Source organism: Biomphalaria glabrata, chromosome 9 (assembly GCF_947242115.1).
Source record: "Biomphalaria glabrata chromosome 9, xgBioGlab47.1, whole genome shotgun sequence".
Taxonomy (NCBI): domain Eukaryota; kingdom Metazoa; phylum Mollusca; class Gastropoda; family Planorbidae; genus Biomphalaria; species Biomphalaria glabrata.
In genome coordinates, this window is record NC_074719.1 from 11,189,810 (window position 1) to 11,215,312 (window position 25,503).

A 25,503-nucleotide genomic window follows, 5' to 3' on the forward strand; every position below is an offset into this window, starting at 1 on the left:
AGAGGAGAAACTACTATAAATTTTGATTAGGTTATAATTACATTGCTGACTGTGAAATTTAATTTGACAGATTTAATTTAATTCATTGTAATGTCGCAAAAAAAAAAAGGGAATGATTTGTTCGATTAAGACATTTATGTCTTGGAAAATTACCGAACCATTGTTCGCCATTTGGTTTTCACCCTGCTCACGCCTGGCACGTGACCAAATTTGATGAGTCATAGGCTAAAAAAAGAACAGTTAAACTTATTTTGCTTTCGACTAGCGACAAACACTTTTAATAGGAAGATGGGGCCACTTAAAAAGAACAAAATACTAAATAAGCTTTTGATTTACAATAAATGTCTGACTTTAAAAATTAAAACTAGAATCTACACTACTAGAAATTGCATTGATTTTTACGCACAATAGATGAACAACACTGGTGTTCGATTTGTCTACCGTAGATACTGACAATTATCACAGTTATCTTTCTTTAATGACTAGTAATGATGTAATATCAAACGACATTGGACAAACATGTAAGTGCTTTATAATTGTAGAGTTTAAATATAGTTTATACTTTATGACTGTATGACTTTTTCTAAGGTGTGGCATTCTGTTTTAACTCGTGAAAGACGGCTCAAAAAATATAATAAGGTTTTGCTCGAGTTGAGTTTAAAACAGACAAGTAGAATCATGTTTTAAAACCGAACACTAACGGCACATTAAATACGAAGAAAAAGGAGTATCTCGGTGATCGCTTTTTAAATGCATTTATAATAATAGGTGAACGACCTGAATTTGAATTCGATGGCTAAAGCCTCCCCAGCCTCCTCACGTAAACTGTATAACCACTATAGTTTATAGTTATCTATTGTGAGTTTCAAACTTTTCTCTCTACAAAGTATAAAGGGGACTAATTCAACTTGTACTACCATATCAGTCAAATAAAAATTTCTTTCCCTTGCTCAAGAAACAAAACAAAATAATTAATTACCAATACAAGAAATAATTGTGCGAAATTTTAGCTTGACCCGAGATTGGGTGTGGGAGAAATAACGTGTACAAACTTTTTACCTGACAGACAGAGTGAGTTGATATAAGAAAATAAATTGAAACATATAAAGGCTAATAAATTAAACACATTATTCAAATTCCCTGTATAAGATCTAGACAAAGTCAAATGATATTTTGTTGACTCCGACACAGTGGGTTTGTATGTTATATAAACAAAAGCATAAACATAAATTGAAGAAGAGAGCATAGAGACGTGTTTTATTTGTACAGTAACATGTTTTTATATTAAAATATTTTATATTTACAGGAAAGTGTTTTGTTTATACAGCAATCAGAAGTCAACTCTGAACTATCACAGACAATAATGTCATTCTTATAATAGAATATACATTCAATAAAGTCATGATTTCATTCAATACAATTATGATTAAACAGTTTGCAATCTTTGCTCATCATATATAGGTATTTTTGTGTTGTTGTTGTTGTTTTTCATTTAAATCAGTCAATATAATGTAGGCCAAGTCATAACACTTTACCTATTAAGACCAATAACGAATCATAACAACTGATACCCTAACAACTAATGGCTACAATTAGGAAGGTTATAACTAGGACTAAAGCCCTTGACACTTTATGGTAATTACTTCCATTGTTTTCACATAGATTGGGACAGGTTGGTTGTGGACAGGTATCTCCTTGACCAGCTGGACACGACTGTAGTCTTCCTAGCATCTCTAAACCTTCCTTACTTGTAGCTAGCATGCTTTTGACAAACTGTGAAGTCTGGCCTTGAAAACACGGACCCGATGTGATGTTCTGCACCAGGTCCTTACATTCCGGTCTGAAAAGAACACCGTTGACTTTTAGAATAAGTAAAATATTTTAAAATACTTTTTAATACCCACAGAGATTATAATAAGTAAAATTGTATCAGTTATTTTGATTTAATGAATACATTTTTAATAGATCTAGACTAACAATAATACATTTGTACTATTGGGAATATTTATATTACTATTTTTATAGCGCAATTTTTATGCATCAGTGCGCTATGGTCTAATCACTTGTGTGGACCAGTTGTTTTTAAGGGGGGGGGGAGTGAGAAGAGGGTGTCCGAAAGAAGGTTTCCGTTCTACCTTTCCAAAAACAATTTAAGCAAGAAAAAAAAAACGTTTCCTGAAGGAAAGTCGACATGCTAGGAGATTAGTTAAAGAAGTACTTATAAAAAAAAAATACAAGGTTTTATTGTTATCTTTTGTTAGCTTCAAAATTTTAGCCAACGACCTATTTCTCTACACAAAGTTTATCTCCCCTTTGCTAGAACTGTCTCTATATAAAACAAACTTAATTACGACTACGTCAGAAAATAATTAGTTATTCTTCGATTGATTCATGTTTTGTTAGGGACAATGAATAATTGTGCAAAATGTTTACTTGATCCGAGAACGAAATATAGGAGAAATAACGTATACAAAATAGATTTGTACCAGACAGACAGAGCGAGTTGATATAAGTTTTCTACCAGACAGACAGAGCGAGTTGATATAAGTTTTCTACCAGACAGAGAGAGCGAGTTGATATAAGTTTTCTACCAAACAGACAGAGTAAGTTGATATAAGCTTTCTACCAGACAGACAGAGTGAGTTGATATAAGTTTTCTACCAGACAGAGAGAGTAAGTTGATATAAGTTTTCTACCAAACAGACAGAGTAAGTTGATATAAGCTTTCTACCAGACAGACAGAGTGAGTTGATACAAGCTTTCTACCAGACAGACAGAGTGAGTTGATATAAGTTTTCTACCAGACAGACAGAGTGAGTTGATATAAGCTTTGTAAGTGCATAATTTATTTTGTTGTTTGTGACTGCATGAAATAAATAGCTTGTAGCTGTTAAATAAAAGGTAGTCGACTTTTAAATAAATGCAGAATTCCAAAAGTCTAAACACATACTTAATCAAATCTTAAAGCTCTGCCAGCTAAGAGAAGCAACAATAGGAGACACCACTATATCCATTGCATTTTTTTTCTCTCTTGCTACAAAAGTAGGCTGTCGACTCTCCATGAGCAATAGACTTTGTCGCCTACTTTTGTTGCATTATATATATATATATATATATATATATATATATATATATATAATTATTGAAAGACAACCTTGTCAAAGTCTAAGTTACTCATATAATTATTAATTTTCCGAAAGATTTTTTTTCCTCGTTTGTGTGATGTTGCTAGTTCAGGCTGTCTTGAAGTCAACCAATTACTCTGCAATCGTTTGGGTGTAATTGTTCGGGTGTATTACGTGCAGTTGACCAACAAGTCAAACAAGAACTGGCACATCGATTATAACTAGTGAAGAGATGTAGTCAACACTGATGAACACTTGTGCCAGTTCTTGTTTGACTTGTTGGTCAACTGCACGTAATACACCCGAACACTTACACCCAAACGATTGCAGAGTAATTGGTTGACTTCAAGACAGCCTGAACTAGCAACATCACAGTGGCGACCCCGAACCTCGAAGCCCGACGAACCTCGAACCGGACCTCGAAGCAGAACGTTTACTCAGGTGAGGGTCGTGCACTCGAAGATATAAGATTTCATCGGAGTACGGCTGAACACAACATCAGCGCAGAGTGACTTTGTTCTAGATCTACATGTTCTTGATCGTACGTTCAACGAGCCGTTAACTCAGGGTGACCTTCGTCAGGACAGTAATCATCGTAACGTCTGGTCTACTTAACCAGTATATTATCAAAGCCTAATCTTCATATGCTGAATCGACCTACAACCAGAGAAACCGTTCATTCATAACGGGTGAGAGATCGTTAGTGAACCTGTTGGACATATATTTTTTTTTTCTTCGTCATAGGAGCCACATTGAGTATCAAGTTTTACCTCGCCAGTTCGAGAAGGACAGTTTGCCCGCTGTCAGAAGTATTGTGAGTACTACAAGTTTGGTAGCTAACTAAATCGAAATCGCTCTGTCGTCTTACCCTTGGAGAGATTCTTGTGGAGCAGTTTGCTCATTGAACCGGTTGCTTGCCACGTTTATAACGGTCACTGTGTTTAACCTTTGGAAGGTTAGTAAAGTTGTATGTATCATTACTGAACATTGATATATTTAGTATTCGTCGGTCTAGACGATATCTAGACGTACTGATATTGAAGTTGTGGAAACAGCTACATCCACCTAATTTCGTTGAAAACCGTTAATCGTCTAACGGAACGTCGTCGGAGGTGACCTTGGTTTCACCTAGTCTACATTGGACAGTTTGGTCTAGTGAAGCAACGTACAACAGCAAACTTCGTCGTACTACCAGAGTAGCAGCAGAAGCAGTGAACTATTTTAGAGAACCGTTATTCGTCAGCCCAGATTAAGTCATCGTCAAGAAATTCGTTATTCGTCAGTCGTCCAGATCAAGTTGCCGTCAAGAGACTGTTATTTGTCAGTAGTCGTCTACACAAGTCAAGTCATCGCCAGAAGAACCGTTAACCTATTCGTCAGTAACTGTGTACACAAAGTCGTCAGAACTACACATACGGTCATCAACAGTCGCCGAAGGAACTGAAACATTTTGCTGTGGCATATCAGGACATCTGTGGCATTACGTGGGATACTGGTAGCACCGGAGAACAGAGTCAGAACTGGAAGAGAGGCAGTGGAATTTGTTGTGATCTAGCATATTCGGGAGTCCGAACAAAGGGATCTTTCTTATCAAAAGCTAAGTGCCATTTTTCTTATTAGTGTATGTTTAGATTGCCCTTAGAAATAGATTTTGTCTAAATTTGGTATGTTAGCCTGAGTAAATTCAGGTGGTGCTGAAGCCTTAAACCCGTTCGGGGTAAAGACATAATTTAGATGAAAAGCTATATTATACGTTTAGAGTTGTAATTTGTTTTGTTTGTGTAAACGTCATATCCGTTGTTGCCTGGTTACTTCGTGACGTTATCATTGTGTGCCATATTGTCACATCCCAACCCATAGTGATAGTCTCATTTAATTATTTCATTTGTTTATATTATTTTAAATTATTTATTTTTATTAATTTAATTAGATCTGTAATTTTTTTTTTCACTTAATGATAGAAAGTGCGGGTAGGATTCTTTTACTGTGAATCAGACTAAAATAATTTTAGTTTGAGCGGTTAAAATCAATTATGATTTTGCCATGAGAATAATGCCGAAACTGGCTATGTAGTCAAACACTGTCGTCTGGCTAAATTTAGATCTGCAAATTGTTGTACATCTCTTTGGTACAATTAAATTATCTAGACTCGAATTTGAAATATTATTAATTGAAAGATGAATGAAGGTAGTACATTCTAGATATATATATCTTGTTGAAGATATATTTGACATTGTATAAACATATTTGTTTCATATGGTTGAATAGAACCATAATCTACTCTAGATCTAGACTCTAGACAGTCTTTGAATTTACTCTAGACACTTCAGTCACATCAAATTTTAAAATTGATCATAGTTATTCATACTAATAGTCATAGTGCTCTTGATAACTATAGATCTAAATAGTACTATTATATACACTATAATATACTAGATTTAAATTTGCGTGATACTGGACATAATATACAGATTTGAATATAACCATAATAACTCATACTAGATTTATACATTTACTAAATCTATAGATAGAGACATAACATTTAAAACTTATATAAAAGTTTGAAAAAACTTAAAAATAAAATAAGTTTAAAGTATAGCCATAACTAATATAGGCTAAGTAAAAATATATAAATTTGGGTGTAATTGTTCGGGTGTATTACGTGCAGTTGACCAACAAGTCAAACAAGAACTGGCACATCGATTATAACTAGTGAAGAGATGTAGTCAACACTGATGAACACTTGTACATGGGTTTATTATGATAAAAGGCCACAGTAGAAGTCTCTGTCACTAAACACGTCGTTACCCTGGATTGTTCTATCGCTAACTGATTTTTTTCAGTCTCTAACCCAACATATCCCAAACGTCACTAGTCCCGTTCAATATGCGTCTTCTATGGTGCGTCGCTAAATAACTAACCTATATAAATAAGGTGTCTAACATTTGTCATCTGCAAGGCCTTTTCTTAAGGTTTCAAGGGTTTATCCCGATACCACCGTGGGGCATCTCCAGCTGTAGCTTTTAGAGGACATCTTCTGCCAGCTGCCTTGCTCTATACAAGTGATAATTATAACCACCCAGCGGACGTCCGGCATATGTGACAAAATACTCGAGTAATGTTGCGTACAATATTGGTCTCATCGTTAATCTCCGGAATCGAAGACGCTGCCTTATAATAATTATTATTTTAACAGAAAGTGTCTCTGAGAGCCAACGACCTTGAGCCTGGCACCTGGGAGACGGAAGCACACGATAGAACATCAGGTGAAAACTGGCGCGAAAATTGCCGAGATCAAGAGAACAGAGCTGGCAGAAGAGAAGAGTCAGAGTGCAGTGTAGCGAACATTTCAGGCTCTCAGAGGTCTCACCAGCTACATGAGGAGGCACAAAACAGCAGGGCAACGCCCTCAGCCCCCTAGATGACCAAATTGGTTATGAATCAAACATGATGGATGAACAATATCATACTACATAATATAGTACAATAATGTTTAAGTTTATCTCATTTATATCCTGTTAATTTCATGGGCGTAGCCAGGGGGGGGGGGGGGGTTGGGGTTCAAACCCCCCCCCCCCCCCCCCGAAATAGAATCCCCAAGGGGGATCGGAATTAAGTGAATGATATTTTGTTTTGATTTTGTTTGTTTTAGGTGATATTTTAATACTAAACCATCACTTGCCCCTGCACAACCAATGGGGTTTTGAGTTTAAAACCCCCTACCAGGGGATTTTGAGTTTAAAACCCCCTACCAGGGGGGTTTGAGTTTAAAAACCCCTACCAGGGGTTTTGAGTTTAAAACCCCCTACCAGGGGTTTTAAGTTTTAAACCCCCTACTTGGGGTTTTTGCAGTCTTCTATAAAACAAAAAAAAAATGCAAACGAAAATCCCCTAATTCCAAGAGCACAGTTAAGGGAGATTTTGATTTTAAACCCCCCTCCAAAATTTACGATAAACCCCCTCTTCAATATAAAAAAAAGCTAATTACGCACTCAAAATGTTATGAGCGTAGCTAAATGGGTTTTGACTTAGTTTTGAGTTTAAACCCCACTTGAGCGGGGTTTGAAGGTAAAAAATACCTCTTTAATAATAAAAACAAAAGCAAATTATACACTCAAAATGTTATGAGTGTAGTCAAAGGGGTTTTGAGTTTAAACTCCTCTCCAGTGGGGTTTGAAGCTAAAAAGTACCTCTTCAATATAAATAAAAGCAAATTACTCACTCTAAAATCTATAAGCGTAGCAAAAGGGGTTTTGAGTTTAAACCCCCCGCCAGGGGGGTTTGAGGCTAAAAAATACATCATCAGTTGAAGAAAAAAAGCAAAGTACGCACTCAAAATGCTATGAGCGTTGCCAAAAGGGGTTTTGAGTTTAAACCCCCATTCAGATGGATTTGATGCTAAAAAATACATCTTCAATATTAAAAAAAAAAGCAAATTACACACTAAAATTATTTGAGCGTAGCCAATCCAATCGGGGGTTTTGAGTTTAAACCCCTCTTCTACAGATGGCGTTTTTTAAAAGTTTAAAACCCCTCTAGATGGTTTTGAGTTTAAGATCCTCTTTACAGAGCATTTTGAGGTGGAAAACCCCAAACAGATGATTTTGACGATAAAACTTCTCTTTTCAATATAAAATCTAAAGCAAACTACAGTCACTTAATTCCAAGAGCGTATTCAAGTGAGGTTACACATTTTTACCAGTTGCAGGGCTCCCTTAATAAACTGCAGTGAATAGTCATCTGCCACTAAATGTGGCTCAACAAAGATGGCTAAGACAGATTTTAGGAGTCAGTTATAGAGATCGGGTTTAAATCAAGGAAATCCTATGCCGAACTGGGAGTCGACCCTTTAGTAAGATTGTGAGAGAGCGACGCATGAGGTTTGCGTGACATGTTCTTCGACAAAATGAATTACGCATAAGAAGAGTTGCAATGTTATCCTAGTACAACTTGACGCCACTCATTCATTGAGGTCCTCATGGCAGGTGGGAAGAGGCTTCAGACATTACCAGTGATAGATTTTTATGGAAACAGCTTGACGTCAAATGCTCCGAACGGCGCGGGAGGGTCTAAGTCAGTAAGAATAGCACATTAGGTTTTTGAAATAAAACTTTTTAATAGCAGGAAAATGCACTGTAGATACCTCAGAATATGCATTTTGTTGGCTTTCAATACCAGAAATAGTGCTTGGCGGCAGGGCTTCGCCCCGCGCTGGGGGAACTCTTAGCGCTCCCCCAGACCCCATTGCTATTAATAGTAGGGAATCTACAATTTTATGAAAACAGCTTGACGTCAAATGCGCCAAACGGCGCGGTAGGATCTAAGTCAGTAAGAATAGCACACTAGATTTTTGAAATAAAACTTTTTAATAGCAGGAAAATGCACTGTAGATTCCTCAAAATATGCATTTTGTTGGCTTTCAATACCAGAAATAGTGCTTGGCGGCGGGACTTCGCCCCGCGCTGGGGGAGCTCCTAGCGCTCCCCCAGACACCCTTGCTAGTATTGGCTGGAATCTACAATTTTTCCACTAACTCATGGAAGAACCTATTCTAGGGCACAATAAACGTCTTCCGAAAGAAGAATGAATGGTCAGAATGCAATAAAGATTATGTACACACACACACACACACACATAAATACATATACAATAGAAAAAAATCCCCCCCCCCCAAAACCCCCCCCCCCGAAAAAAAATCCTGGCTACGCCCATGGTTAATTTTATTTTCTCAATTTGATTCATTATAGAAAATTAACACATTGTTGCTTTGACATTAATGTGATTAACATTTCAACAGAACTGTACCTGCAGAATCCATCCAAGTTGCAATTCTTGCTCAGATCTGTTGCCATTTTGAAAGTCTCTGGATTACTGGCATTAGATAAACCTTTCCAGTCACATCCGTTGATTGGTGTGCCGAGGTTGAGCTCACATGATGACAAAGTTGATCTGGACACACAAGATCCACCTGAAAGACGAAACAGAATGAAACAGAACATAATTATAAAGATACATTTTTAATTGAGTGGTAGAGTTTTCCACTGTCAATGCGAGCAGTCCCGAACTCAAATGTTGGCCACAGTGGCTAGAGTCATAATATGAAGTCTACCGTTGCATGAAGTCCTATTTCTTAATTCCATAAGCAAGCGCAGGAAAGGATCGTTAGCTTTAGGTGGCTACCCACTTAAAGAGAAAGAAAACTCTGAAGTCAGATCTCTGCTGCCTTTCAGCTATACTCCAACAATGGAAAGTCTTAGGGAGTCAACCCTGAGGAAAAATCAGGAGCCGGCGACCCTTAGGCAGTTTTCAGCATACAGTGTTACACCTCGGCAGAGCCTGCATCGCCGGTAATCCCAAACTGTATCGGCTCTTGTTCCCTTGGAGAGGGGGGAACTTATGCTTGGGCGACATCGCTCATCTTATTTCTATGGGATGATTCATAGTCGCATCGCTAAGAAAATTTCTACACGCGCTACTTCTTTCCTAGTGCCACAAGAACTTGGAACGGGCTGCCTGAATCAGCCAATCAAACTTATCAAAGTTTAGTCTCTAATTCACATTCATGACTAGACTTAAACCTGGATACTCGTTTTTTTATTTTGGCAATTATCTTCTCTTTTGAAAGATTATCTGAAATTTATAAGATACTATAAAATAAGATGCTATTGACATAGGTCAAAGTTTGCCCTGGGTGTACTACATGCAGCACTAAGTTCGAAAGATTAAAAAGTTTAAGAGACCTCATATAATGGTTAGGCCTCACACTAGATGGGTCTCACACTGGATAGGCCTCACACTAGAGGGGTCTCACACTGAATAGGCCTCACACTAAATGAGACGCAGAAGGAGGAAAAAACAACATGAGACTAGAAGTGGAATGTGATCAACAATCTAACAGACAATGTGCCAAGTCACAACAATGGAGACAAAGAATGCAGCATTAATAGAGTTCTATCAAATCTTGCTACAATGATATGAATATGATCACGGAACTATATAGCGGTAAATAATTTTAATTTGATCAGATAGCATAGTCTAGAAGCACGGCTGCCTTGGTCGGTGTGCTATGCGCTCCGAGCTGTCAACACGACGATCATGAGTTTGAGCCCTGTCCGCTTCCACACCCCTCCCGTCCTGAAGGGGTCTTGGGTTTGGACGAAATACTCTGAAGTGACGCTCTTAACAACTTTGATGTTTCCGGAAAATGTATCAAAACTATATTTTAGTTCAAGATAAAGTTCAGCAAAGCGCTTATTGAAACAAACTTGCTACTAAATAGAAACTAAAATGGTCAGAAAATTAACTTTATTTCCAGCTTACTTAAAGTTAAACCAGACAGCGCACTTTTGGGGAAAAGCTTCAAAAAACCAAAACACATTTCATCTGTAGTTCCTTCTCCAAAATAGACCCACCTCTTAGACGAGAGTGTGCTGTAAACACAGGTTGATACTAGCTCATCACCCGGCAATACTTGAATAGGCGGATAGTGTCTGTAAAAAATATTATATTTATTACTAATAATATCTGCCAGATATGAATTATTTGCGAAACAAGTGTAAAAAAAAAGTTTTTGAAAATGCACTCCTTAGAGCAGCGGCCTAGCAACCATGGTGCGAAGGGAGTCAGTCCGCCCTGGCCCACGCCCAACAGGAGCCCAAAACGGGCTCTTGTAAGAAAGAAAAAAGGGAAATAATAGTGTTGACTGTCAGAAAATACATAGTTTACATTTTCTTATTTACTTTTACTTAAAATTATTGCACATTTACAGTTATTAAAATATATTTTCATATATCTTATGGATCTTATCTTATAAAAATACAGACGTTACATAAAAAAAGGCGATGATTACGTCCTACGCGTGTCCTTGTGTCAATCTAGTCATGCATGTTAATCAATGACTCTCCCAATTCACTGGTTTTCCTGGCTGACCTTCTTATATATATATATATATATATATATATATATATATATATATATATATATATATATATATATCGCTATGTAAGATGTAAGTTGTATGAAGAGGTATTGTCTTTTTTTAAAGTATTTATTTTATGTTTTGCTTGTTTATGTATTTTGCTTGTTTATGTATTTTGCTTGTTTATTAAGACTGTGTGTTCATTACAAAATTTAATTTCTGCTAGACAACTATGTTTTATTATGAAGTTCACTAATTGTTATGACTACATACTTGCTATTCATTAGTTTGCGATGGACAGTTCGTTAAACAGAGTGGTCAGTTTCAAAGTTGTGATTGATAAAAGTTCTCTGTCAAAAAGCAGGTTGGCTTCACTTTTAGTACTCTCCATTGAACGAGTCACAACAAGCAAACTTTATTTCTGAGTCAGCTACTTGGAAGCTCAGGCAACGCAGCATTTAACAAAAATATACTACACAGTACTACACAGTACAAAAATAGAAAGTGGATATCTATTTATAAAAGCATATCTAGGTCTGGATCTAGATTTTGGTAAATATTTTACACTTCATTCGGTTTTTTATTCAGACTATAAATATGAGTAATCAGAAAAGGTCTCATAAACATAGGTTTCTCAATATGAAACACCTGTTCATCTTTTTTAAACATAAAGTTGTGCAAGCATTGACATAATGCCTCAAGTGTATTCTTTGTAAAAGGTGTTAGGCCTATGTATAATAGAATACATTTTTGAAAAATTACTCATAAATACAGTATGAATAAAATTTGTGTTCAGTCACACTAAAATACCCGGGCCATGGATAGACCTATCTTGCTACGCCACTGGCTTAGAGCCTTTTTTTTTTATTATAGAAATAAAATATAGCTATTTTATAAAGTTTCAATTAATTTTTGTTCTCGTAAATGTATGCGTGATGGGGTGAAGAGATTGTATGTGTGAAGATGTGAATAGATTGTATGTGTGAAGGAGTGCACAGACTTTTAGTGTAAGTGTGAAAAGACTTTATAAGGCATTACACGTAAACAACTGGTGAGTCGTAGCTGTAGTACTCATCATTGGTTAAATTGGCTATAAGTGTTCCATTTCGGAAGAGCTCCACTTTCATTGAACGACCTGAAATCATGGAGGAAAAAACATTTAGCATATTAAATCGAAGAATTAACAATTTTTTCTTTGTTCATATAGCCTGTATTTGATATCTTTAAATCTGATGTAAAATATCCTTTTAGTTATTTTCCCATACGATTAATGTAGAGAGACGAAGGAAAGACTCATAAACAAAGGCGTAGCCAAAATGTATTTACTATGGGCTGAAAAAGGAAGATGCGTAGGGCATACAGCTAATTATATAACGCAGATACCGGTACCCATTTTACCTGTTTTTAAGAACAAGTGTTAAGTTAACTTTGAAATTAATTGACTGCCACAAAGAAAGGTCCTGTTCACCCCATCCACAAGATACGCTCCTACTAATAGGTACCGTCGGAACTAATTCCCTTAACTGCTGGCTGAAACTAATTCTCTATGAACACATGTAAAGAATGTTTCGACATTTAATAACTATACAACAGTAGAACAAAGACTGAATATCGCCAACCTGCATAACAGCACTGAATGTCAGTACTCAGTAGACTGTACACCTGTAAAGTTGTACAATAGTTAACTGTACTGTGACTGTGCTACTCACCAAAATAGTGCATGTGATTTAGGGCTATGATCAGGTAGACAGGTTGTTTCAGTAGCAGTGACGTACAGGAACCTTTACAGACACCAACCTGTTCAACTCTTTGTTGACCTGTACAGTAAGTTTACCTTTACATACAAATAATTTAACATCCACATAGTCTAGATCTAATACAATGCACTAATAGAATTGGACGTATTCATTTATACCGTAGACTTCAATTAATTAATAACTAAATATAATTATGTTAAATTATGTCATACGGCTTGAAGTTAACAATACAATCTAACATTAGTTTAAAGGCGGACAAACTAGAGACGTTTTCAAATGTTTTACCTGGAGGTAGTTGCAAAAACGTTTGACCAGTAGTGAAACTAAACAAATCCTGGACCTCAGGTCTGGCTGGACGGTAGTAGAGACGCAGTCCACTGGCGTCCATGTAGGTTGATATATGCTTTGGATTGTTATAGTGGATCTGTGATTGATAAGAACAGCAGCTGAATGGAAGCATGTCTCTGGGGTGTAGTTTACTCATAACGCATATTAAGGAATTGATATAAATAAGAACAATACCATCTGTTATGTTGCTTGTCTTGCACTAAGATCTTCTTATCGTATATTTTACAGACGTTACTTCAACAAAGAAGATAACTACGTTCTACGCGTCATGCAGTAGATCTACAGTAAAAAGTTTTGTTTGTTTATTTCTTTGGATTTAAGTAATTGATTTTTTTGGTTTTAAAAATGACCACTGGAGAGGCTATTACATTTGCATGTGATAATTGCGTTCTTTCTCTTTTATCAAACTACTGTAACTTAAGCCGCGAATAGAAATCTTTAGCTTAAATCAAACTTTGACAAACAAATACAAAAACTTGCCTCAAGTCTGACTCTGGTGTATCCTGTAGAGCCGAACCTAAACCCAACTGTTTCACCATAACATGTGCCTGAGTAGCCGACTGTCCATCCAGCGATGACCGTGGTGAATGAATCCAGGTCCATACTGCAGCTTGACGGAGAGGAGATGTTGGCGATACTGGCTTTATGAAAATATTTCCGGAAAAACATTTGAACGTTGTATAGTTTAAAATACATAATGATCAATTTCTGAGCCCAAATTAATATATTTTAAAAAATCATCTTCTCTCTGTAAACTTTTTAAAGTAAACCTTTGAAAAAAAGAAACAAGAAAAACTGTAAAAAAAATATTTTTACAAAAGCTTATATGAGAGAAAGAACTGCACATTTAAAGTAATGTATCTCAATACTGTACAATTTATTTACCTTTTTCTATATACAGGAAAAATAATGATATACCACTAATGAAATTAATTGGTCAATTTTTTTTTTTTATTGATTCATGTTTCATTAGGAACAATGAATAGTTATGAAAAGTTCCAACTTGATCCAAGGACGGGTAGTGGGTGAAACATCATGCACAAAGTTTGTACCAGACTGACGGACTGAGTTGATATAAAGCTTGGTAAAACAAATTGCAAACAGTTTGTTTCAGAATCAATCAAAAATTATTTTCATTCAAAATTGATGCCAGTTTTGTTTAACAGTACTTCTCATTAAGTCTCCCATTCAGGGTGGGTAAAACCTGGAACCTTCCGGGTTTTCTGGAGTCTGGACATGGACATAAATAAATATAGTCTGGCCGATAAAAGAGTTTTATGAAACGAAAATTTGTGACTTGCAATTTTGTGTACTTTATTATACAGCAGTGTAGTTTTGTTTAATCTCTATGACTGAAGATTATGCAACTTTTCAGAATTCGGAAATCCGACAACAATAGATATACATGGTCTAGATCTAAAGGTCTGTCATTTAAAAATTATAACCAGATTTTTTTTTGGGAGGGAGGGAATAGGGCAGGGCAATTATTTTTTTATTTTTACTGTAACATTCATTAGTTATCAATAGCAAAATAGTCGCTCTATAAGAATAGGAGGTGTTGTCTTTTATTTCTAAATATTTTCTTCAAGTGTTTTTCTTGTTTACTCTACAACTGAAACATTCCAGTACCAGACCTGGACTTGGAAATGTTGTTTTCCTTTATGTACACCTCATTATTACGAATAGTATTTGGGGCAAATTTACGGTACCACCCTCGAAAGAAGGGGTGAATATCATGTTTTATTCAGCCCCTTCACACCCCCTAAAAAGTTAAAATGTCCAATCAAAGTGTTGCAGCTCATATATTTCGTTGCTTAATCCTTTATGACGGGATTATGTGCTTAGCACATTGATAAGAGTAGAATCAACTCGATAACTACATAGACTCGAACTCGACCTCTAGATTTGTAAACAGCAAGTTATTTCCCGAAACAAACAATTAAGACAGAATTTAACTGAGTAAGCCTAAACTCGACTAGCTATGCATGTAGGCTTAAACTTAAATTGGTTAAGGCCGTCTACTTGCAATACATTTAAGCTAAGTCTTCTTTCTGTAAACTCGGCTTATATAGCTCAAAGAAAAGTGGAAGGGGTGTACCTCTTTCGTAGCCATATAGCTCAAAGAAAAGTGGGAGTGGTGTACCTCTTTCATAGCCATATAGCTCAAAGAGAAGTGGGAGTGGTGTACCTCTTTCATAGCCATATAGCTCAAAGAGAAGTGGGAGTGGTGAACCTCTTTCGTAGCCATATAGCTCAAATAGAAGTGGGAGGGGTGTATCTCTTTCGTAGCCATATAGCTCAAAGAAAAGTGGATGGGGTGTACCTCTGTCGTAGCCATATAGCTCAAAGAGAAGTGGGAGTGGTGTACCTCTTTCATAGCCATATAGCTCAAAGAGAAGTGGGAGTGGTGAACCTCTTTCGTAGCCATATAGCTCAAATAGAAGTGGGAGGGGTGTATCTCTTTCGTAGCCATATAGCTCAAAGAAAAGTGGATGGGGTGTACCTCTGTCGTAGCCATATAGCTCAAAGAAAAGTGGATGGGGTGTACCTCTTTCGTAGCCATATAGCTCAAAGAGAAGTGGAAGGGGTGTACCTCTTTCGTAGCCATATAGCTCAAAGAAAAGTGGATGGGGTGTACCTCTTTCGTAGCCATATAGCTCAAAGAGAAGTGGAAGGGGTGTACCTCTGTCGTAGCCATATAGCTCAAAGAGAAGTGGAAGGGGTGTACCTCTTTCGTAGCCATATAGCTCAAAGAAAAGTGGATGGGGTGTACCTCTTTCGTAGCCATATAGCTCAAAGAAAAGTGGAAGGGGTGTACCTCTTTCGTAGCCATATAGCTCAAAGAAAAGTGGAAGGGGTGTACCTCTTTCGTAGCCATATAACTCAAAGAGAAGTGGAAGGGGTGTACCTCTTTCGTAGCAATATAGCTCAAAGAGAAGTGGAAGGGGTGTACCTCTTTCGTAGCCATATAGCACCATGTGGTGAAGTACATTACTGTTGTTGATGATTGGCTGGTCAGCGATGATGTGATAGTCCTGGTCACTTGGTAGGTCAAAGGTCATGCAGATGTAATTGGTCTCAGTTCCAGGCACGGTGAATGGTGTGAAAGTCAGATCGATCATTTTGACATCTGAGAACATTTACAGGTTAAACAAACATTGTCGTATAAAAAAGAATTCAAAGTAATATAGGCCTAAGTCTTGTTGATCTATTTTCGAATGGTACTTAACATACACCAACAGAATATATTTACTTTTACATATTTCGTCCTTTTTTTTTTTAAATTAATAATTTTAAATAAAATATTTGTGTAAAACTGAATTCCGTTTTTTTCCCTCAAACCAACAAAAGCCACAAAGCAATGGTCCAAATAATCAAGCCATTGTGGATAACTATTTTCACCACTGAGCTATATTATAAGATTCTATTGCCACCTTGCTGCAGTGACATACAGCCCTTTGATCTAATATAACATTCTTTTTGAGTCATTGTTGCATACCTGAAGTCTAATACTTGTAAGATAACTGGAACTGGGTTTCAATCTTACATAAGAGTGTTTAAATTAAATCTTATCACCCCAGAGTTTCACTAAGGTTTTTTAATATAAGTTTCTAATTATAAAAACTAGATTGAGTCATGGCGTTTCCTCTGATATATGATAATCCCATTTTTTTAAAATGTGTAATATCTATTGAGGTGAAATCAATGATTTTTTTATAATTATTTAGAAAATCATTATTAGGCCTTATTTGCAAACCCTGTTATAATAAATTAAGTAATTAAATAGTAAAGTTTCCCTTTCAAACCAAGCGATCTATGGGGCAGATGATGTAAAGGTCATCTATTTCTGAGGGTGTCATGTGGCCAGCACAACGACCAATCGCTTTTTTTTTTCCCAACTAATGTCGGGTACCCATTAGAGCTGGTTGGATTCAGGTGCACTTAAAGATCCCGAAAGTAAAAATTCCAGTCTTCACCAGGGTTCGAACCCGAGACCTATGATTCGGAAACCAAACGCTTTACCACTCAGCCACCGCGCCTTCAAGTAATTAAACAGACGTAGAACAATGTGTAATGTACCTGAATTATTTAACACGGGGCAGTTGTCTAGAGCTTCTAACTGACATGACACAAAACTATTTTTTCCGGCACAAGCAGAACTGTTCATAGGCTCACACACACCTGTAAAAAAAAGGTCCGTGTAGGAATTCGATTATATACTATTGATATTTAATCTGATTACATACTATTCATGTTTAATATGATTACATACTATTGATGTTTAATTTGATTACATACTATTGATGTTTAATTTGATTACATACTATTGATGTTTAATTTGATTACATACTATTGATGTTTAATTTGATTATATACTATTGATGTTTAATCTGATTACATACTATTGATGTTTAATTTGATTACATACTATTGATGTTTAATTTGATTACATACTATTGATGTTTAATTTGATTACATACTATTGATGTTTAATTTGATTACATACTATTGATGTTTAATTTGATTATATACTATGATGTTTAATTTGATTACATACTATTGATGTTTAATTTGATTACATACTATTGATGTTTAATTTGATTACATACTATTGATGTTTATTTTGAGCTTCATTCCCATCGTATCACAATGTTTGCTGTTTTATCTCCTACCATTATCTGCAACTAAATACGTGTGTTTGCTGTTGTAGTTCACACAGGTGTCATTAGAGCTGGTTATTGTTTACCTGGATGTGTAATGTCCACTGTACGGGTAGGAATTTGACCTGGTGACCAGACACACGTTGGGTCACCGAGTTCATCTCCGTTAGTTCGTCCATCACCATCCGAATCTAGTTGACATAGTGATGTGGTCCACTAGTAAGATGAAATGTACACTACGTGAGATGATGAAACAAAACAGTATCTCCCTGCACACACACACACACACACTCGATTGGCATCGACCACCACTGGTAGGCAAAAAGTCATTTTAAAGTCAGTCACTTAAAAAGAAAAACATTTAAAAAATACTTTTTAAAAAACGAAGCTTTGGATCAGTTGTGTAGCCCTGTTTGAGTTTGTAATAGATCTAGCATCTAGACCAACAATAATATATATGTGCAATTAATAATATTTTTACCAATTGTTTTTGTTTAGCGCTACTTAATGCTTTTAGCTTTCTCAATACGCTATCATCCTGTCACTTGTCTGGACCAGTTGAGAAAATCGGGGGGGGGGGGGGAGAAAGAAAGGGATATTTGAGTGAATTTTACTGTAAATGGTTTTTAAAAGCATTTACAAAAAAAAAAAAAAAAAAAATATAGGGAACAACCTGAATTCAAACTTGTGTCTCTCGTATCCTCGGGACGACGAGCTAGACACTCTGCTAGTGAGGTACTAATGAATCGAGAAGATTGTATAGTTATATATTGTTTATGACAATTTGGAGCGGTGACCTATAAAGGGGACTAACTCAGCTTATACCACCACCTCAGTCAAATAAAATTTCTTTCCCTTATTCCCCTTGGTGCTTGGTGGTCGAGTGATAATGCTCTCGGATTACGAGTTTGAATGCCTGGGATTTTGAAATTCAAGATTTATAGGACATCCCTGAGTCTTTGTGTCCCTGAATTCCTGAGTACCTGTGTCCACCCAACTGCTATGACTACCTGAAATAAAGGTGGTTGGTTATTGTGCTAGCCACATGAAACCCTCGTTTATAGTCTGCTGCCATGGATCACAAGATCTAAAAAGGGTGATATTTTTCTATATTTCCTAATGGTTATCTATCAACTGTTATGCACAGCATACTCTGATATAGTATCACATTACATTTGTTTCTTTCTCAATTCGGCCTGAATACAAATAACTTTAACCATCTGTAAGAAGTCAATAATAATACTCGTATGTAAGTGTTAGATGATAAGAACCTGCTGTCCAGCTTTATTAAAGTCCTGACCAAAGACATTTCGGGCTCCTCCGCCATTACGATGTATATGCCCCAGGCCTGGCCACCGATAATTCGGAATACAAGGATGTCTGACGTTGTAACCGTTAGGTACTTGGTCTTGAAAGCTAGGATAAGTCCAACTGGAAGGGATCAGTAGAAACACGCTGGAATAAAAGCAAATCACAGGATTAGCCAATAGTATCATGTTTTCATGGGCGTAGCTAGGAATTTTCCATCATTTGAGGGCCTGTGGGGGGGGGGGGGGCTTGACCTCTTTCGGAGCCCCTGCATTTTGAGTAATATTTAATGTTTAATGTAAAAAAAACACTCATTTTGGGCCCCCCTCAAATGGGTGCTAGGGGGGATTTTCAAATTTCCCCATCCTCCCCCACCATAGCTACGCCACTGCATGTTTTATATAATTACGAGTTTAAGAGACTTCTTTATATTGAAATATTCTTTTGTATTGGAGATTCTCATAAAGTGAAGGCAAAGCCATGAATAGCAAGCTATCTTTTTGGTGTATCTGGCGTGCAAGGAAGCATAAATAAACTATACATTTTAGCGCTTTGTTTTAGTACCGTAGAATCAAATAGAAATATAAATACATAAACAAAGAGCTGATTAACTTTAAGTCGGAAAGTCTCCAGTAGATTGTTTGAATCAATCATGTTGGTGAACTTTCAGTAGGTCCTAGTCCCGTAGGACAAAGTCCATGCAGTGATAGAGGCAATGACAATTTGACAAGTTTGTTCTGTACCGTAATACGTTAGCCCCTCACGCATGAAAATATTTCACAGTAGGTGATACAAGAAATAATGAATAATTGAATTTGGAATGTATAGCTACGAAACTTTACTTCTAATAACTTATTTTAAGTCTCAACTATGCAATTCAGGGGGCGGAGGGGCTACACTGGCATTCAGGAAAATGACCTATAGGATGGTAACTCAATGGGTCGTTGATGTCGCCGGACGGGTTCGTGAAGGTCAGTAAAGCTCTGATTGTTGCACTGTCAAAAGATTGTAAAAATTTTCACGATTGTTCCTAGCCTTACGTTATAAACATTTTTTTAAAGACAAACGCATTTTTTCAATTTTATGTATGCCTATTAGGTGCACCGGATAGTCGCTCCGGCTCCGGCTTCTGCCGAATATTCGGCACTTTTTCACTATCCGGCTCCGGCCGGATATCAAAAAGTACTATCCGGTGCACCCCTACTATTAGCCTGTACCTACAGCCCGTGTTTCTTATGGGCTTCTGTCCCTTGTTAAATCGTCACCAATTGCTTATGAAATAACTGAAGGCCTTATCTACGATATATTTGCGAAATACCCCTCATTCACTGCTCTTAAAGAGATCTATGAAACCGCTAAACGGATTCACTTGAAATTTCGCACACAGGTTTCTTTTATCTCAAAGGTTAAGAAACGACTTTGATAAATTTAAGACTAAGACTAAGACTGACTGCTTTTATTGATCCTTAAGGAAATTTGTTGTGATTACAAGGACTCTTTTCTCATATAAAGACAACACAACAGAAACATACACAAAAATTGAACAGACACAGATTTACAGCCTGAGCGTGGAATTCGAGGGGAAAAAATGCTTTCTATTAAACCTTTGTATTTACTTTCGGTATTTCCCCTAAATGGCTGCAGTCTATATATAAAGCTTTAATACAATGTTTAATAGCACAACATAGACTTTTTGGGTGCATATGTATACAGTTTTAAACAACGTATTCGATAGATTAGTAACATAATAGATAATTAAATGTATAAGACTGGTACGATTGTACGCTCATTGTATGCTACACAATTTGTGGGGTGCATTGTATGTTAATGCCAGAGCCGATTTTAACACCCAGTCCGCCCCTGCCCGGATTCGCTGAAGATTTACACCTTTCGTGAGATTATCATGGCGTTTCATTCGCTCTCCGTGAAAAAAAAAATACCTGTACATAGAGTCTTATTGATTTGGTTCTGTCAACATTGTTATTTCCCTTGCGCAGGTCTCCAATGTTTAGGTAACGTTAAGTCTTTTATAACGATTAAACATAATTTTCAAAAGCAGAATTGATTTTTCTTGTAGTCTTCATGTAGCATGACACATCACATGCTAACACAGAACATTTATTGGTCTATAAATATATCCAGTTATAATATTGCCAAAACTTGCCGCTTTGAAACTCCTTTCGAAATCCCGCCTGGAGAAATCATTTTTGTCTTTTGTTTCATTACAAACTTATCCGAATGCATTTTCTTTTCCCAAGTATTTCTGATTCACCAAGACGTCATCATCTCGCTTCCCTGTACTGCCTGTAGTATGCATTTGTTCGACTGACACAGTGCACCGTTATCAACAAACAAAGTGACAAACATAGTAGAGTTTGTTTTTTTATTTAAAAACTTTTATTGTTATTATGAAATCTCGAATATCACATGTGAACTACACTAACCTCTGTGTCTAAACGGTTGTAACGTTTTGAGACTTTTTTAAAAATGTGTAATGCCCCCTTTTTTTTTAACACTGGTGATATTACTGAATAAAAGTTAAAGTGTGTAGCACTGAGTTAGAATGTTTAAAACAGCACTGCGTTAGAATGTTTAAAACAGCACTGCGTTAGAATGTTTAGGATAGCACTAGGTTAGAATGTTTAAAACAGCACTGCGTTAGAATGTTTAAAACAGCACTGCGTTAGAATGTTCAAAACAGCACTGCGTTAGAATGTTTAAAACAGCACTGCGTTAGAATGTTTAGGACAGCACTAGGTTAGAATGTTTAAAACAGCAGTTTGTCAGAATGTTTAGTATGATAGTTAGAATATTAAGGATAGCACTTAAATAACTATAGAGAGAGAACAAAGAAAATATTTGAACTTTATTTTTCAATGTACCCGGAAGTTTCCAGCTTTGACTGACAAGAGAAACAGAGAGAAAAATATTACGACATGGTTCAGTGAACTTCCAATATCATTTTGTGATTCTGATTTCCAACTTATAATATTTTTTTTAGGAATTCTGATTTCCCTTTTTCAAACTCTCTCTCTCTCTCTCTCTCTCTCTCACACACACACACACACGCGCACACACCCTAACCCTTAACCACTCAGTAACTATATTTTATTATATGCTGTAGCTCCTTCGTTTGATTATGGTACTTAATTACTTATTCCTGTGACCCTCTCCCCCCAATCTCTCCACCAGACTCAGTTCGTAACAGCTTTCTTCATCTGCTCCCATGTCATTCCAGTACCCTCCGCTACACTGATGACTGACCTCTTCCAGGTTTGCTTGGGTCTGCCCACTTCCCTCTTTCCAATCAAGTGCCTGCCTTGCAACACTGGTATTTGGTTTTCGCAATGTGTGTCCTGTCAAGCTCCATTTTCACGTTTTACTGTCCTGGGCTAGTGGGATTTTACTTGGATCTTTCTTACAAGTTGACAGTAGATATCTTTTCAGGCCACCTAAATCTCAATATCGGCGTAGGCATCTGTTTGTGAAGGTCTGGAGTTTGTTCCATGTCTCTTTTCGTGACCCTCCATGTCTCAGAACCGTATAAAAGAACCGACTTCACGTTTGTATTAAAGATCCTGTTTGACTTTGTTCTGTTGAGATAGTGCTTCGGAGCACCAGATTGTCTTAAGAGTATCATTGTTCAATTTTTTTTTCTTTAAAATGTTAAAACTTAGTAGCTTAAAACACCTTTACATACTTTCAAACAACAATGATTAGAGAACTTGATGCAGTCGATTGCACGATCAATTTTCTATTCTTATTTTTGACCTCTGAAAAACAAATATATGTGACCTTTGAACTATGGTGCCGCGTTAAAAAACAGATTAAAAAAAATATTTAATGTGCCCCTCTTTAACATATTAACAATTTTCTTTCACTTTAAGTCGTTCTCAGTTAATAGTAAGAGATGCAATTGTATGTGTGTGTGTGTGATCATAAGTGGCTCCCTTGGAGAAAAAGGGCACCACATTGCCAAGGGCACCACATGGTCGAGGGCACCACATTGTCGAGGGCACCACATTGCAGAGGGCACCACATGGCCCTAGGCACCACATGGCCCTAGGCACCACATGGCCGAGGGCATCACATGGCCCTAGGCACCACATGGTCGAGGGCACCACATTGTCGAGGGCATCACATTGCCGGAGTTGTGTTAATGTGCCAAAAAACTAATTTCGAAATTCTTCAAAAAATTTTAGAGAATCAACAAATTTACAATTCTTGTTTTATTCTTTTATAGGAAACTTGTTAGTTTAACTTGTCTTATTGTTAATTGTCGTATAATGTTAATAACAGTGATGCCGAGTCTACGGTCCATGGGTCACATCCGGTCTATGTCGGTGCTATCCGGACCCTAGAAATTTCAGCTCACAAAATATAATGTAGCTTCAGAAGAACGGTGGAACTGGACTTGACTTTTTATGGCGATGCAACCCAAGAGCACACATCAGAAATTTATAAGTACGAAACAGGTTGAGAATCACTAGTGGAACATTTATAGAAGATGAAAAATTAGTCACGTACCTAAATATCACAGCGATTGACATTGTTTAAAATCCAAAACGTTGTTTTTAAATAAAATCTTTCAGTTTACTTTTTTTATTAAAGTAACTCAGTGTGTATGACGTGATCAGCAATCAGTGCTTAGCTATTGACACTTGGTGTTAACGTATATATGTGTATATATATATAGATGGTTATGTCCTTATCTTTGATACAGAGAAGTTCCCAATAATTTGGAACTCCCGTAAGTTTGTATTTCAAGAAAGTTTAAAGTGGGCCAAGTTATTCAGATTAGTCATGTTTAATCTAGATCTATATATCTGATTTTAAATGCACTCATTTGAAGACAAAATGAAACCAAACAGCTAAACATATAAAAGTTTCATTTGTCTGTGTTTATCGGCACCATCATTAAATGGAATGCATATCTGAGTCTGAAAGAAACATTTTTTTTTACCTTGAGGCTTTGAATTAGAGATTGACCCTTAATAAAACAATTAGATAAATGCGATAGCCATTATATGACATCAGTAAGGCCAGGTTCACATCTATCTTCTTCGTCACTTTCACCTATCCCTTGGTCTGCTGGACCGCTGGGGCACCACGCAAGATCTGTTAACTTTCTTTCTCCATTCTTCTCTGTCAATTGTCTTTCATAGATTTTCATTCTGATATTCTTTCTGAAAATATCGAAACCTGCATTTTTTACTGCCTGGGTGGACCACTTGGGGGTGGGGGGGGGCGATTTTGAGTTTGTGTTTCTACACAAACTGTCTTTGTAACCTTGTTTTTTTTATTTTCGCACGTTTCGTTAGCAGCTCTAGTCTGTCTGTCTCTCCGTCTGTCAAGTTTAGATCACAAATAATAAAAATGTATTTAAATATTATGATATTTGAAGTCTGGCTAGGTTCGGGTGCAACGACTAAATTTTATCTAAAAGTAAACATTTTTTTATTCTACTGCCCTCCCCACTCTAGCCCTTTAAGTTGGGGGGCGGTCCTATTTTTAAGGAGAAATCATAGTTTGTGAACAAAATTAGTTGAATATCTATATAATCTAAGCAAAATATTGATGTTTTAACCCATTTGTATATTATGTCGCTCACACACTCTGATCTTAGAGTAGAATTTAATTGGCCCACTTAATTTCTCCTCCCACTTCCGAAATATTTTGTTTAGAGCTTTGAATTATAGTTCTGTAACAAAACAAAGTTACAAACATGCCTAATGAACAAAATGTATCACTTACAAATGAGCTTTTTTTTTAAATATTATTTTTCGAATATTTTTTTTCGGCGCCGATATGTGGGATATCTTATTTTTTCATTGAACAAATCGGTTGTATTTGCAATGTAGTAAGGGCCTGTAAATTCATATTAGAATATTTTTCAAGTAAAACATTATTCAAAAGGTCCTTTTTTAATACGATAATAATGAGCTGTAGATGTCAAGAAAATGCGTCTCTGCAGTGAAGAATGTAAGAAAACGCTTTTGCGCTCCCCCAGACCACTTAGCTGTCAAGAGAAAGATCTCAACAAGGCTGTTTTTTGTGTGCGTGTGTTTTTCTTACGCCGAAGGTTTAGAAACACTGCTTTATTTTAATTATACCTTGCAACATGAAAGCTGACAATGCATTTTCCGTAATGAATGACACCCACAAATGACAATTTTGTCTATTTTTCATGAGATTTTTATGAGTTTTCAGATTTTAATAAGTGCAGGACATTTCCAGGAATTTTTCGTACATATTTTGCAATTAATAATTACACATATTTTTAGCGTAGGCCTATGAAAGCGAGGGGCCCACTGCGACCGCATAGGATGCAGTGGCCTAAGGCCGGCCCTGATTACATTATTCTTGGGTTTAAAAAAAAACAAAGT

General features: G+C 36.6%; 1 protein-coding gene across 2 annotated transcripts; it reads right to left on the reverse strand.

The window, feature by feature from the left end:
• Nucleotides 1–721: 721 nt before the first annotated feature.
• LOC106077242 (tyramine beta-hydroxylase-like) lies at nt 722–23,772 on the reverse strand. 2 transcript variants are annotated; one of them, XM_056042160.1, is made up of 12 exons: nt 23,645–23,772; nt 19,081–19,264; nt 17,896–18,025; nt 17,229–17,330; nt 16,102–16,278; nt 13,629–13,789; nt 13,086–13,224; nt 12,753–12,860; nt 12,082–12,178; nt 10,446–10,615; nt 8,931–9,093; nt 722–1,840 (listed from the first exon to the last, which is right to left on the reverse strand). In XM_056042160.1, exons 1-12 carry the CDS (start codon nt 23,665–23,667, stop codon nt 1,573–1,575), a joined length of 1,722 nt encoding a protein of 573 aa, XP_055898135.1. In that variant the 5' UTR covers nt 23,668–23,772; the 3' UTR covers nt 722–1,572. The 2 variants fall into 2 exon arrangements, 1 of the variants encoding a protein (XP_055898135.1); XR_008779903.1 differs by having other exon boundaries at nt 1,701–1,840; nt 10,538–10,615.
• Between the last annotated feature and the right edge of the window lie 1,731 nt (nt 23,773–25,503).